Raw genomic sequence first — 13,652 nt, forward strand, 5'->3', positions numbered from 1 at the left:
AAAGAGCATGATGTCAGGGAAAATGAGAAAGACAGGACGTGACAAGAGAGAAAGAATGAAGGGAAGAGAGAAGGAAGGACAAAAAATGGGGGCAGATGGAAAGAGGGACCAAAATAAAACGAGGGAGGAGGAAAGGAAGGAGGAACGACAGATAGAGCACAGACAGAAAGACAGGAAAAAGAAGGATTGGGTTTGAATGGAAGAGTGTGTGAGCGAAGAAGTGAGGAAGAGAGAAGAAATATGAGCATATAAGAGAGGGCGAGTGACTGATGGGGTGTGAGAGTTGGAGGACAAGTCTTCCCCGCTGAGCAGCTGTAAGCTGTCACTAATGCCTGAGCACAGCCATCGGAGCAGGCCTGTAATCATCAGCAGTGGTGGGCTGAGGGTGGAGAGAGAGGCCCTCACATGTGGTCAGTCCCCCGCTGGAGCCTAGCCCAGCCCAGCCCAGCCCAGCCCAGCCTGGCTCTCCTGGGCCCAGCCCTGACGAAAGCTCTCCCAGCCAGGGAGGAGATGAGGAGGGAAAGGGAGGGGGAAGCCCGGCCATAACGTCAGCTTTACGCCATTGTGCAGCTCCAGGGAGGTAAACAAATCCTGTTTCCAAAATATACTTTCGAAGACTTAAATGGCTGTATTCAGAATCTTACACTACATCAGATATTAAAAATGAAGCAATAAACGACCAAACTGGTATCTGAGTATACACTATGCATACTATACTGTATATATCAAATATCCTCAGCATAGGACACTATAGCTGTTTATTAAGCATGATGTTTATAGCTTTACAGATTATATAGCTAATCGCTGATGACTCGAGTTCTGCACACAAAGTAGGGCTCATGCTTAGTGTCTGTCCCACTGTCTAAACTAGTCCAGACTGGGCCCTCAGTTTCTGTCTGTGTGTGTGTGTGTGCGCGTGCTTTCCTGGGGTGTTTATGATAAAGTTCAGGAGAACAGCTCAAGGCCCAGATCCTGTTTATAACTGTTTTAGCTCAGTCTGAGATCGGGAGGGAGGGAGGGAGGGGGACCAACAAAATTAGAGGAGGGGACATAAACACAGAGCAGTGGGGGGAAGGGAGAAACGCAAAAAAAGAGGGAGAGAGAGCGAGAGAGAGAAAAGAGAAAGGAGGGAGGAGGGAAGAAGGAAGAGAGTGATTGGGGGGAGGGGGTGATACAGTTCCTATTTTTCATGTATGATAACAATAATGAACAAATGCAGAAGAGACTATAAAAGCAACTCAGTGTCAAGCACAACAGGGTGTGGGCAGACATACAAGTGAGAATGAGAGAAGAGACGCCATGTCAGCAGAAGTAGGAGAGGAGCAATGAGAGACAGACAAGAGAGAGGAGCGAGAGAGTGGCAGAGAGAATGAGAGAGACAAGAGAGATGAGGGAGAGAGTGGCAGAGAGAATGAGAGAGACAAGAGAGATGAGGGAGAGAGTGGCAGAGAGAATGAGAGACAGAGAGTGTGAGAAAAGCAGGGCGTACGCTGGCACAGATTCAAGCATATTCTCATCCGTCATACTTTCACAGAATTTGTAGGTCAGATTTGCATGTTGGGGGAGAGGTCAGCAGGGCTGTCTGCGTCCAGATACAAACAGGCGGACATTAGCCATGCCTGACCCCCCCCCCACACACACACACACCCACTCCCCCCCCCCCCCCCACACACACACATAGTTACACTCACAGAGGGAGAAAGCGAGATAGAGGGAGAGAGAAAAAGAGAGACAGAGAGAGAGAATGAGAGACACCACAGAAAGAAGGGGATAGATAAGCAGGTGGAGACAGAGAGGGAGAGAGACAGAGAGAGAGAAAGAAAGGTATCGACAGATATGAGTGAGAGAAAAGTAGAGACCAACCATGGGAGGGAATTACAGTAGCCCATAAACTAATCATGGAACAATAAAGATAATAGAAAACTGACAAAAAAACAAAACTCCTGGACCTACTCTCTTCGCATGATTAATACAGAGCAATAAAACAAATCTGCAGGCAGGAAATACGCGTCCATCTGAAAGCACTTTGGGCCCGAGCGGGCGGGTGGGCGGGCGTCCTCCGAGGCTCGTAAACACAGAGCTCAGCGGCCTGCAGACTCGCTTAGCCGCGCGGCTGTCTGGAGCGAAGTACGGCGGGGACAGAGGGACACTGCGGTGAGGAGCAGAGCCATCTGCGGAAGTGGACGAAAGTTGCGGGGATACGTGGACACGGCACGGCGCGGCCTGGTGAACCAGACACTGGTGAGGGAGGTGTGCCACGTGGTCGCAAGGTTCTGTAGCCAAGCACACAGAAAAAAAAAAAAAAAAAAAAAAAAAAAAAAAAACTTCAGGCGGGGTAGCGCTTGTTACACAACTGCTTTTCCACTTTGTGGTTCTACTGAGTTGCCATTTGCTGCCATCAATCCCCAAGCCCTCCATGCATTTGTGAATCTACTGTGCTGCTGTCCTAAAACTCCCATACTCGCCTACTCTGGTACATGCACATACTAGCTACAATGCAAGATATATTTAGCATATTTATTTATGGACAACGAAAGGTGGGAGGTGTACATAACATCGAACATATTTTTTTATTGATATCGACTACATGTCTATCGCGATATATATTGCTATCGTTTTATCGCCCAGCCCTACTCCCATTGCATTTGCATTTCAACTCCACAAGCAGAGGAGAGCAGTACACTGTGTCTGTATGTAGTGTATGTGATGTGGTGTCTGACTACTGAGAAACGTGCATTTCGTAGGTTTAATCAGGCTTAGATTAAGTCTAAGTGAAGCAACATGGCAGAAAAGCATGGCTCGCCTGCATATGTCGGACATGAGGATTCAATCCAACAATCTTTAAGACATCTATAGCTCCAGTGACACACAGACCTAGAAACACCGAGAGCTTAATCAAACCAGGATCTGTTAGCAAACAGGGAGTTGGGGATAGTGAAAGAGTGGGGGAGAGAAAGAGTGAGAGGTAGAGAAAGAAAGAGAGAAAGAGAGGGAGAGAGAAAGGAGATAGAGAGAGCCCAGATGAGAGAGAGAGAAAAAAAGACAAGAAGTGATTTCTCTTGAAAATGAAAAGCAGCATTGTGCTCCAGAGCTTGACCAATGACGTGCAGGGAGTGAAATGTTGCGCTGTGAAAAAGCCTTTACTGAAGCAGCTGTGCTTTTGGCAGGAGAGCTGTCGAGGGGGGCAGCAGAGAAAACCCCCTCTGTCCCGTTCCACTCCTCCGCTGCTGTCCATCTATCCATCCATCTCTCTCTCTCTCTCTCTCTCTCTCTCTCTCTCTCTCTCTCTCTCTCTCTCTCTCAAAGACACATGCACACCCATGCAGAGATACATGCCTACACACATACAGACACACACACACACACACACACACACACACACACACACACACACACACAGACACAGACACAGACACAGACACACACACACACAGACACACACACACACAGACAGACAGACAGACAGAAACACACACAGACACACACACACACACACTCTTTACAGCTGTGTTAACTGTGGCTTTCTTTGTTTGGGGATTTAAACATCTGCCGGAGGGCTGAAGTTTAAGAGACTTGCAAATATTTCTGATTAAAATGAGGTTGTTTAAAGAGCATTTACAGTGTCTCTAAATAACAAGCATGTGTTCCCCTCACATCACTCACACACTGTAAATACATTCTTCATTATACCCCCTTCTCCCTTATTTCACTATTCCTAACCCGAGTGTCACCTTAATATATAGAAATATAACATATACAACAAATACAATACAATATACAGTATATACACAAGCTATATGTAGATATACAAGTTGTAGCTGTGTGATATGCTCCAGCAAACCAGTGGGATGGGGTCCACTACCATCAGGGTCTCCCTCCTTTCACTCTATAGGCAAAACAGATGGCTTCCATTATGGAGCTCTGGGGCTCTGTGGGATCAACTCCAGGGCCATACCCCTGCACCTTAAATCTCTCCATCAACACTCCTCCCTTCCTCTTTCAAGCCTATACCCCCCTCCACATACAGCAGGGTGCGCTCTCTGATGGTGCCACATCACTTAAAATCACACACACACACACACACACACACACACACACACACACACACACACACACACACACACACACACACACACACACACACACACACTCAATCTACAACAAATTAAAGCAAAAACTGGTGAGGAGCTGGAGAAGAAAAGAATAGATGAGCAGCAACACACACACACACACACACACACACACACACACAGTATAAACTGGAAGACACACCAGTGAAGCAGGAGAAGAAACAGAAGATTGAGCTGAGGAGGAGGAGAACACCCAGAAGGAGAGAGCACAGAGAGACCAGCATGACGGAGGAGAGCGGTGAGAAGAACAGGCCCACAGTGGGCCATGAGTAGAGAGGGGCGAGGATAGAATACAAGAGGAGTAGAGGATAGAGGAGTAGAGGAGAAGAGAAGAAAGTAAAGGAGCGGAAAGGAAAGAAGAAAAGGAGGAGTGGAGAGGAGTGGGTTAAGTGATAGCTCTCCCCTCCTCCACGACCGCTCTGAGGTCGCATGGCTCCCAGTGGAGCGGACAGGAAGTGAGGCGAGTGCTGTACTACTGGTCTCTCACACACACACACACACACACTGATTGTGGACCATAAAGCATAACTTACAGCATCTGAAATAGAACAGACTTAAATATGATCCACGCTGTGGGAACTCTAGGCCTAATGCAACCCATGACCGCTTACAATCTGATCCCACTTTTATAAGGTAAGAGAGTCTCACTGTGTTTAACATTCAACTACTATTGAACAGAGCATCATAATCACTCCCGAGACTTGGAGAGTTCCACTCACTGCAGGCTATAGCTAGAGAGTATAAAGTAGAACATCACAAACAAATGCAATGAAAATGCAATTTAAATCGGGCTATATAGACTGAAGAAGTGCCACTGATGTCACTGAGACATATCCATCACCACCCTACATGTTCCCATATCTGTCCTATATGTTGTCCTCAATGCATGGTAATATGACTATGTATACTGCATATCTTTTCTGTATACTATGTATACTGTATATCTAAGCATATTGGGTTTATTTGGGTTTGAGAAAGACTGCAAGCAGCTAGTCCAAGCTGATGAAGTCATTTGGGTTTTCTGGGTCAAATCTCAGAGTTCCCCCCGCCGACTCCCACTGGATTCAATAAAGAGGTCGTTTTTGTGCTCATCTCTGACCCAGCCAAGCCGTAGGTCGCCTGTGGAATGCCAGTCCACTCAGCTGCAGGCTTGCCGCCGTGCGAAGCTCTGACTGGGCAGAAATAAGCCAGAAAGAGAGAAAAAGAGAGAGAGAGAGATAGAGAGAGAGAGAGAGGCTAAGAGAATGGAGGAAAATAACTGGTGATGAAGGGACATCAGGGCTTTGTCTGTGTCTTTTGGTCAAACAAAGAGCCATCACACAGGGCTAGAGACAGAGGGTGGTAAAGAGCGACAGAGTGGCGAGAGAGAGGGAGAAAGAAGGAGAGAGAGACAGAGAACAAAACTCTCAAAGAATACACAACTCTATTAGAGAGGGGCATTTTCCATCAAATGGAAATGTCTGTGGATACAGAGGGACACATTGAACACATTGTTGCCTGTTAAAGGCAACAAACCTTTAACAAGCTGAATTCTGAATTCCTTTGTACAAGTTTGGACAGGTTCTTCCAACAATAAACAGAACCCCTTTACTAATCACAATGTCATGTGCTTCATTGAAAAGCCAATATTAAGTCAATACAACAAAAGACCTGCTTACAATAAGATGAGGTAACTGCAAAAACATCTGGGATTGTCTTCAATAGACCAAATAAGTCAATCATAACAAGTTAGAGGGTGCCTTCATCTTGTGCAAGGGATGGGTCACAAACAATCAAACATGAGGACAAACAGAGATCACCCAATCAATCTGGACAAGCAGCCAAACATCACGCATATCGGATCCCGCCCAGGCAAGTCCTGTAGCGTGGGTACATATGGGTGTCTATAAAAAGAAGGGACTTGGAAAATAAAAACCAGACGTGTCCTCCTCAGAAGGAAGCACAATATTTCTCTTTGGCTCTTCCTCCTCCCTCCTGCCAGGCCTTTGATTAACCAGCCCCATGTCCCTGTCACCCAGGCCACACACGCAAGCGCGCACACACACACACACACACACACACACACACACACACACACACACACACACACACACACACACACACACACACACACACACACACACACACACACACACACACACACACACACACACACACACACACACACACACACACACACACACACACACACACACACACACACACACACACACACACACACAGGTCCATGCCCAATCCTATATCCAACCCAAAACCCACAGGATGAGCGATGCCACCCCACCATAGACGACAGCAAACCACCAGTCTGTGTAAAATATGTTTGACAGCAGACAGGAGGACCCATCAGACCCTTTGCTCAAGAGGATATGTGTTATAGATGTTATAGAAAAGCAGGAAGTGCTTTGGATCTGAGAGAATGTTGCCTCACTCCAACGTGTGTGTGGCGGTGACAAACAGGTGAAATACTGTGGCCTCAGAGGCAGTGACGAGACTGCGTAAGGAATGAGGTACAGCAACACTAATGCAATCACACATTCCAGGGCAAATGACTGGCCAGATCACCCAGGGTGTAGGGCTTGGACGTTAAGTCCTCTTCACCTCAATTTCACTATTTGGACCTGCTGACTTCACAGAAAAACAACCAAAATGAAATGAATAAATGAATATTAATGAATGAAATGAATAAATTAATAAAATCCTACAGGTCCCGCTAAGCTGTTCGCAATGTGTTTCTTGGTTTTGTATTTCAAAACAGGCAAACAAACAAGATTTCTGAAATTGGATCATAGGATGGCCCGTAGGATGCATTTGATAAATAGAGCATATTGAAGCGGGTATGAAGGAAATGTGCGCTTAGGCAGGTCTCAGATTGAGAGTTTGCACCTGAGCTGTGTCTGGCACTGTTTTTCATCCACAACTCTGGCAGATCTCACCTCCTCCTGGGATGCATAGTTGGGCCCCTCGGGGTCCACAGACCAGTAACAGTAATCAAAGCCAAACTCCATCAGACGCTCCCGCGAGTCAGCACGCCCCTCCAGCTGCAGGGAGAGAGACTGAGACAGAGAGGGAGAGAAAGAGAGAGAGACAGGGGGTAGAGAAAGAGAGAGAGTGTGAGGAGAAGAGAAGATTGAGACACTGTGATTACTAAACGTAAAAAACAAACTGTCCAGTGATGCTTTGTCACAATGAACAAGGGTCAACACACACACAAACGCACACACACAAACACACACACGCTTACAGTATAATTTCCTACTTAGCACATCATTACCCGCTGAAAGATCCTAAAATACATTCAGTAGCTACACACGTGTGAATAAACAAGCATGCTCTTCATAAACAGTTATCCACTCATCCTTATCTTTACTGTTGTGTCACACACACACACACCTGACGATGCTGTTTCCATGTGATGCCAGGAGGCCCACAGAGACGAGCATGCAGCTACATGCCCAGGCACTGCCACTTGTTACCCTGGGCAACCATGTGTGTGTGTGTGTGTGTGTGTGTGTGTGTGTGTGTGTGTGTTTAGAGCCAGCGCGAACCATTAGGCAAGTGCTCCATTCATGCTGCGGCGCTGCTGTTGGGTGCTGACCTGAGCCCTACTTAATGAGCCATTCACTCATCACTCAACATCATTTACACTCAGCCCAGGGCATTCATGGACACACCGATGCCCATCGCCGTGCTCTCAAAACAAACTAGCACCAAAACCAGCTACGTCAATCTGTTAGCTCTGGCAAAGGCGCCCAGCGCACGCACACACACACACACACACACACACACACACACACACACACACACACACACACACACACACACACACACACACACACACACACACACACACACACACACACACACACACACACACACACAGACAACTTTGGTATCACAGCTGTGTTTAGGTCCCACCAGCTGTACAACAAATGGCATCTTTAATCAGAACTCTATTGCTATGCTGATACAGTGCTGAGCTGTGGATAATGTTGTTTGTTGAAACTGCAGCATAATCAAAACAAACTATATTACACTAAGCATATGAGACAAGTGCAAATACAGATCTTCACATTAATGGTATATGATTTATGGTAACTGGTATTTTACATTTTCTCACACAGTAGTTTCGTAACACAACTACTGTATAGAACAATAATAGCAGCATTCTTATATACATATCACACACAGTTTATTATATCCTATTATATTATTATGCTAATGCTGCTTGTGCTATAGGCAAAATCGTCCCCTCTCACACAGCCATACATTCAGAGAGGAGGAAATGTTATACTGGGCACAAAGGCCCAACAGCAACATATGACACACAAGGTCCCCACACAGAGCATACCGACTGCTTTGGACAGGCATGCAGTGGGGCATGGAACCCATTACTTGCTGCTAATTGAGCAATCTAAGCCCTGCTCTCTCAGTGCTCAAGCCCCTAAAGCTCCGCTGTCATACAGAACAATGACACAGGGGGCTACGGCTTTCCACCATAAGCACCGCATGTCAGGGCTGCTTAGGGCCAATAAAACTGGAGTGTGTGTGTGTGTGTGTGTGTGTGTGTGTGTGTGTGTATACAGTGCACGTGTGTGTGCAGTGAGTGACACACAGGCAAGACACAAGAAGCCAGGTCTGAAAAGGAGCGAGAGATTTATTCTTGTATAAAGTCCAACCTTTATCCCTCCCTCTCTCTCTCTCTCTCTCTGTCTCTCTCTCTCTCTCTCCTCAGCTCTTTAACCTCACTTTTGTCTATTGTCCTGACTGCCTCTGGCCCCCATCATCCCCTCTGTCCTCCTCAACTCTATCCCCCTTTCCCTGGCATTCCCTCCTCTGGGAGAACATCAGTCTGTGCTCCAATCCTGGCTCCATCCATAACCAGCAGCTGCTCTCTCTTCCTCTCAGTCTTTCTCATATTAAGTTGTTATTCCAATTTTTAGAGTTACTGCACATTAGAATGTATAATAACACCATCAGAAACCAATTCCTTTACTATGAGGTAAAAGTAATTCACAAGAGTAAGCACATGTGTAATTCACTTAACACTTGGTAAAGTTAATTATATCTCAAGTCAGCAAACATTTACAAGTGCTCATAAACTGCTTATGACAGTTTAACGTAAATATTATGAGCAAAGAACAGAGTGGCTAAATAAAAGAATATAAAGGAAGTATTTCAAGATTCCAAGTTGTTCTCCCACTCCTGGATGACTCCACAGCTGAAAACTCCCAAACCAACGCAGCTTATTTGGTGAGCTTCTATTCATATCCAACAAAAGAATGCGCTTCTCTCCATTGTGTGAGTAGGGCAGTGTTAACTCTCTCACTCCACAAATCTGTATGACAGCTGGAAAACCCACAAAGACATACATATGGACACACACACACACAGATATCCAACAGAACAGGTTTCGTTCGTACCATGTGTTGTACAAGTATGTAAAGGTATGTGAGCACAGATTCTCGGTCATGTCTGTTTAGACGTGTGTGTCTGTTTTGAGTGTGTCTTCACACACACACACACACACACACACACACACACACACACACACACACACACACACACACACACACACACACACACACACACACACACACACACACAGCAATCAAGCCGGAAATGCCCACTTTCCTCAGTAAACTTCCTGTTGTGCTGTTACCCTCTAACTGACCGCCACCCTATGCAAAACACAAACAGTGGCTTTTCACAGGACAACAAACACAACAGCAGAGATTTACTCTAAGACCCTCTCACCCTCTTTCTCACCATCACTCTCACTAACTCACTCACTCACTCTTTCTCTCTGTCACACACACACACACACACACACAGAGTGAGTGTGAGAGAGAGAGAACAGAAGAACAGAAAAACATACTCATATTACATGCAACACGCAACTGCGAATCACGTCTCTCACCTTCATATTCTTGATCCTCACCACCTTGTCCTCCACTTGTACTGCGGTTGGTCCTCCATCCACGCTTTCCCTGCAAAATACACACATGATACATTCTAATGACCAAACCACACAAACTCATCACACAACTTCAGATAACTGCAAATCCAACAGGGAGAACAAGGTCCTACAAAATAAAAGTCGCTCAGTCCCCAGAGGCTTCCTCATGGGGTCAAGGATGGGGGGTCAGAAATGAAACAAGCAAGAAAGCCACATGACTCTCCGCTGTGTGAAGTGAAAGTATGCAACAAACCGCAGAGACAAAGACCTCCAGTATGGTGCAGCTACTCATGAATACTGATGTATTATAATGTATTTTAATGTACCATGTCAGCTAAGACACACAATAATACTCTATCGTTATGCTATCGTCACCAGTTGAATTACTCTCATGTTGATGATTAACAGACACAGTTGATTAGCGCTGAGTGAAGTCATGTGTGCAACTTTGAGAGATTCCAGTCAGAGGAGCCATTGTTTGTCATGAAGATTTTCCAACTCTATGAAAGTACTGGTTGCATATTGATAAAGCATGCTGCCGCTCGCTACTAGTGCTGCTGACTGAATCGGGTTGACTAATGAACGTAATGATTTGTGCGTCTTTCCATGTGTGCTCTAGAAAACGCTTCACAGACAGGAAGCCATTCTCGCTGTGGCCCGAGCAGCCCATTCCAACATGAACGGGACAGCTGCGCGAAGACGTCTGTGTGTGAGCGAGAGAGAGAGAGGGGGAGAGTGAGTGAAAGTGAGAGTGAGAAAGAGAGAGGGAGAGGGAGTGAGAGAATGAAAGAAAGAGAGTGCAAAGAAAAAAAAAAGAGAGTGCAAGAGAAAATGGGGACAGCTGTGTGTTTTCTTCAGCTGCCGGTTCCTTGGGTCCAGCTGACGCAAGACACTGAAATCGCAGGCAGTTGTGTTGTGAAGAGCTGTGTGTAGTATGTGTGTGTATGTGTGAATGAAAACTCCTTGGGTGAAAAACGGGCAGCATTTTAAGGCGCTGTGTGAGTTTAGTGTGTACGAATGTGTCTTTCTCAGTGGAGGGTTCTCTCAGCTCCCACAGGCTAGCCTCCATGTTACACCACATGGGCTGTTGCCTCTGTCTGAGTCTGCCAACCACCAAATACAAGCCTTGGCACTGACCCTGCCCAAAACCTCAGGCTGCTGGGCACCAGCTCTGCCTCTGCTTGCATACGAATCAAGAACAAAAATAAAGAACCAAAAGGCTGAAAGAGGGAAAGTAACAAATTAAATAAATGATCTATGGTCTTACTCAAAGTCAAAGTCAAAGTCAAAGTCAGCTTTATTGTCAATTTCTTCACATGTTCCAGACATACAAAGAGATCGAAATTACGTTTCTCACTATCCCACGGTGGAGACAAGACATATTTTAACAATTTTAAGTCCACAGACAAACATAACATTCAAGTAAACAAAAAAGTAAGTAAATAAGTAAATAAGAGGGCACATATAATGAAAAAATAAGAGCAGCAAAATTTGGTTGAAATTGTGCATAGACAGTCAATAAAATAAAATACTAGTGCAAAGTCAGGCCAATAAGAGGCTGAGGTAGTTCTGTTTGACCTAAGTAAGAAATAAAGTGGCATAGTGGTGCAAGTTATGTAAGAGCAGCAGAAGTGTTGTGTTTCCAGGACAACAACAACAAGTTGCAAAGTGTACAAGTGTGCAAGTGGAGTGGTGCAGGCGGCCATTTGTGGGTCCAATGTCCAGGATGTTATGTAGCTGAGGGTGAACCCTACTCTGTATTGTTTTGGGATAGCCAGCCTACATCACAGTAGCAACCACAAGCTTGAGTCCCTTGCTTGTAGCCAAGCCTCTAGTTTTTCTAAGCGCCATGTCCTCTCCTTAGAGATAAGGGCAGTCCACAAAAACAAATGGCCTAACTCTGCTATACAATTAAAACTAGTAATTTTCAAACACAGGAATGTAACCTATATAAGACGAGGAGACCACATGAACACCCTTTGGTGAATTTGCATCACACAGAGACAGTTCACTGTAAAGTCATCCTTTGTCATGCAAAGAAAATAGAGATGATTTAAATGTAACAGGGAAGGAGGAGGACCACATCCTGCTGGTGCAATGACACCATTTAATGCAGACAGTTTTACCTCCCTGGATGCTGTGGACTCAGCCTCCATCTGGGTAAAGACTAAAGGCAACATGCTGTTGTAATTTGGAGTAAAATGTTTGAAGGGAATACAGGCGGAGGGGGTTTAAGAGAGGCATGGTGCTGGAACAGCGTTGTTACCCCTGTATGCAGTTTTACAGTGCAATAAAGAATGGAGCAAGAAGAAAAGTGCAGATATTTTCCATAAGCTATTATGGGTTGTATGCCAAATTTCATTCAGGTAGGCTAGTCCTGCAATACACTGAGATATTCTGGATGGCTAAAACACAAGAAGTGTTTTGACCAAGTTTAAAAAGGAATCTTCGCCCCTCACTGCTCCCCGAGCGCCGCTGTTGATGCAGGCAGCTCACTGCGCCGGGATTAGTGTGTGCTTCACCTCACTGTGTGTACACTGTGTGCTGTGTGTGTTTCACTAATTCACGGATTGGCAGAGACCAAATTTCCCTCACGGGATCAAAAGAGTATACTTACTTACTTATAACGGTAAAGTTTAATATTGTTTACTTAAATACTAAAAGCTTTTAGAAACAGTGAGGTGTTTTCCATTCACATTTCCCTTGCCTTGACCCACTATAAATTCAGGAACTCAGTCAAAACGACTCATGCGCAGAGCAGTTAACAAACTTTTAGGAGACACTGTCATTGTTTAGCTTCCAAAGACAAAGGCATGGACTGCCACCACATTCTTAGTTTTCCGGCAAGGGAAAAGGTGATGACGGTCGGTATGAGTTAATGACTGAAAGTATTACGTTAGTTTCGACTGAAAAGAGAGAATTTAAGTTAATGAAGCGTGATGTTTTTTTTCCGCGACACCTGGCCGCCAATTCTGTAGGCTACTGTCAAACCTTTACCACTCTCTTAGCAACCCTCTAGCAGCTACATACATGGGCACGCCACTACAGAAGGCACATCCATGTCAAATTCTACATACAACCATGGTTGTAAAGTAGTGCTAACTATCTAAACGAGGTGTGCATTCAGGTGACAATATCCACATATTACTCATAGAGTTCGCAAGTTTGTTGGTAATTACCTGGAATTCAGTGGACGTACTCGAATCGCCACTTTAACGTTTGCCATGTTGCCGACTCCAGTCAGCGGCACGTTAGCCGCTAGACGGATGGCAACTTCGGACTGCTCTCGTTGATTAATTCCCACGCCTGCTTACTGATGGCATGGGACCGATGAATCGGCGATTTAGTCCAGTAATTCATGCTAGTGCGCCTGGTTGAATTTAGCCCATGTCCTCCGAGGTCACAGCGGAGAATGTGACTGAGCGCGTTCGTTCAGACTTCCTGCTGGCAAGCTCACTGCACGGGCCAAAGAGGCGGAGAGTGTCTCCATGCCGTGTGCTAGGGGGGAGTTTGTTTTGAATTCAAATATGCCTCCCTTATTTTCTGACTTGATAAGTGGTATGGAC

The 13,652-nt window shown here is 45.5% G+C and overlaps 1 protein-coding gene across 1 annotated transcript in view; it reads right to left on the reverse strand.

Moving 5' to 3' along the window:
- Window positions 1–13,518, reverse strand: part of stard9 (StAR-related lipid transfer (START) domain containing 9) — a 44,332-nt gene extending 30,814 nt beyond the window's left edge. Inside the window, exons 1-3 of the mRNA XM_076300795.1 lie at window positions 13,266–13,518; window positions 10,048–10,117; window positions 7,064–7,183 (exon numbers count right to left, since the gene is read on the reverse strand). Of these exons, the coding sequence (XP_076156910.1) occupies window positions 7,064–7,183; window positions 10,048–10,117; window positions 13,266–13,312 (237 nt within the window). The 5' untranslated portion in view covers window positions 13,313–13,518. The remainder of the gene's footprint in view (window positions 1–7,063; window positions 7,184–10,047; window positions 10,118–13,265) is intronic.
- Between the last annotated feature and the right edge of the window lie 134 nt (window positions 13,519–13,652).

This window comes from Alosa pseudoharengus, unplaced genomic scaffold, assembly GCF_046254945.1.
Source record: "Alosa pseudoharengus isolate Yale_2024_CS ecotype anadromous, Long Island Sound unplaced genomic scaffold, YU_APseudo_1.1 YU_APseudo_1.1_scf_22, whole genome shotgun sequence".
Lineage (NCBI taxonomy): Eukaryota > Metazoa > Chordata > Actinopteri > Clupeiformes > Clupeidae > Alosa > Alosa pseudoharengus.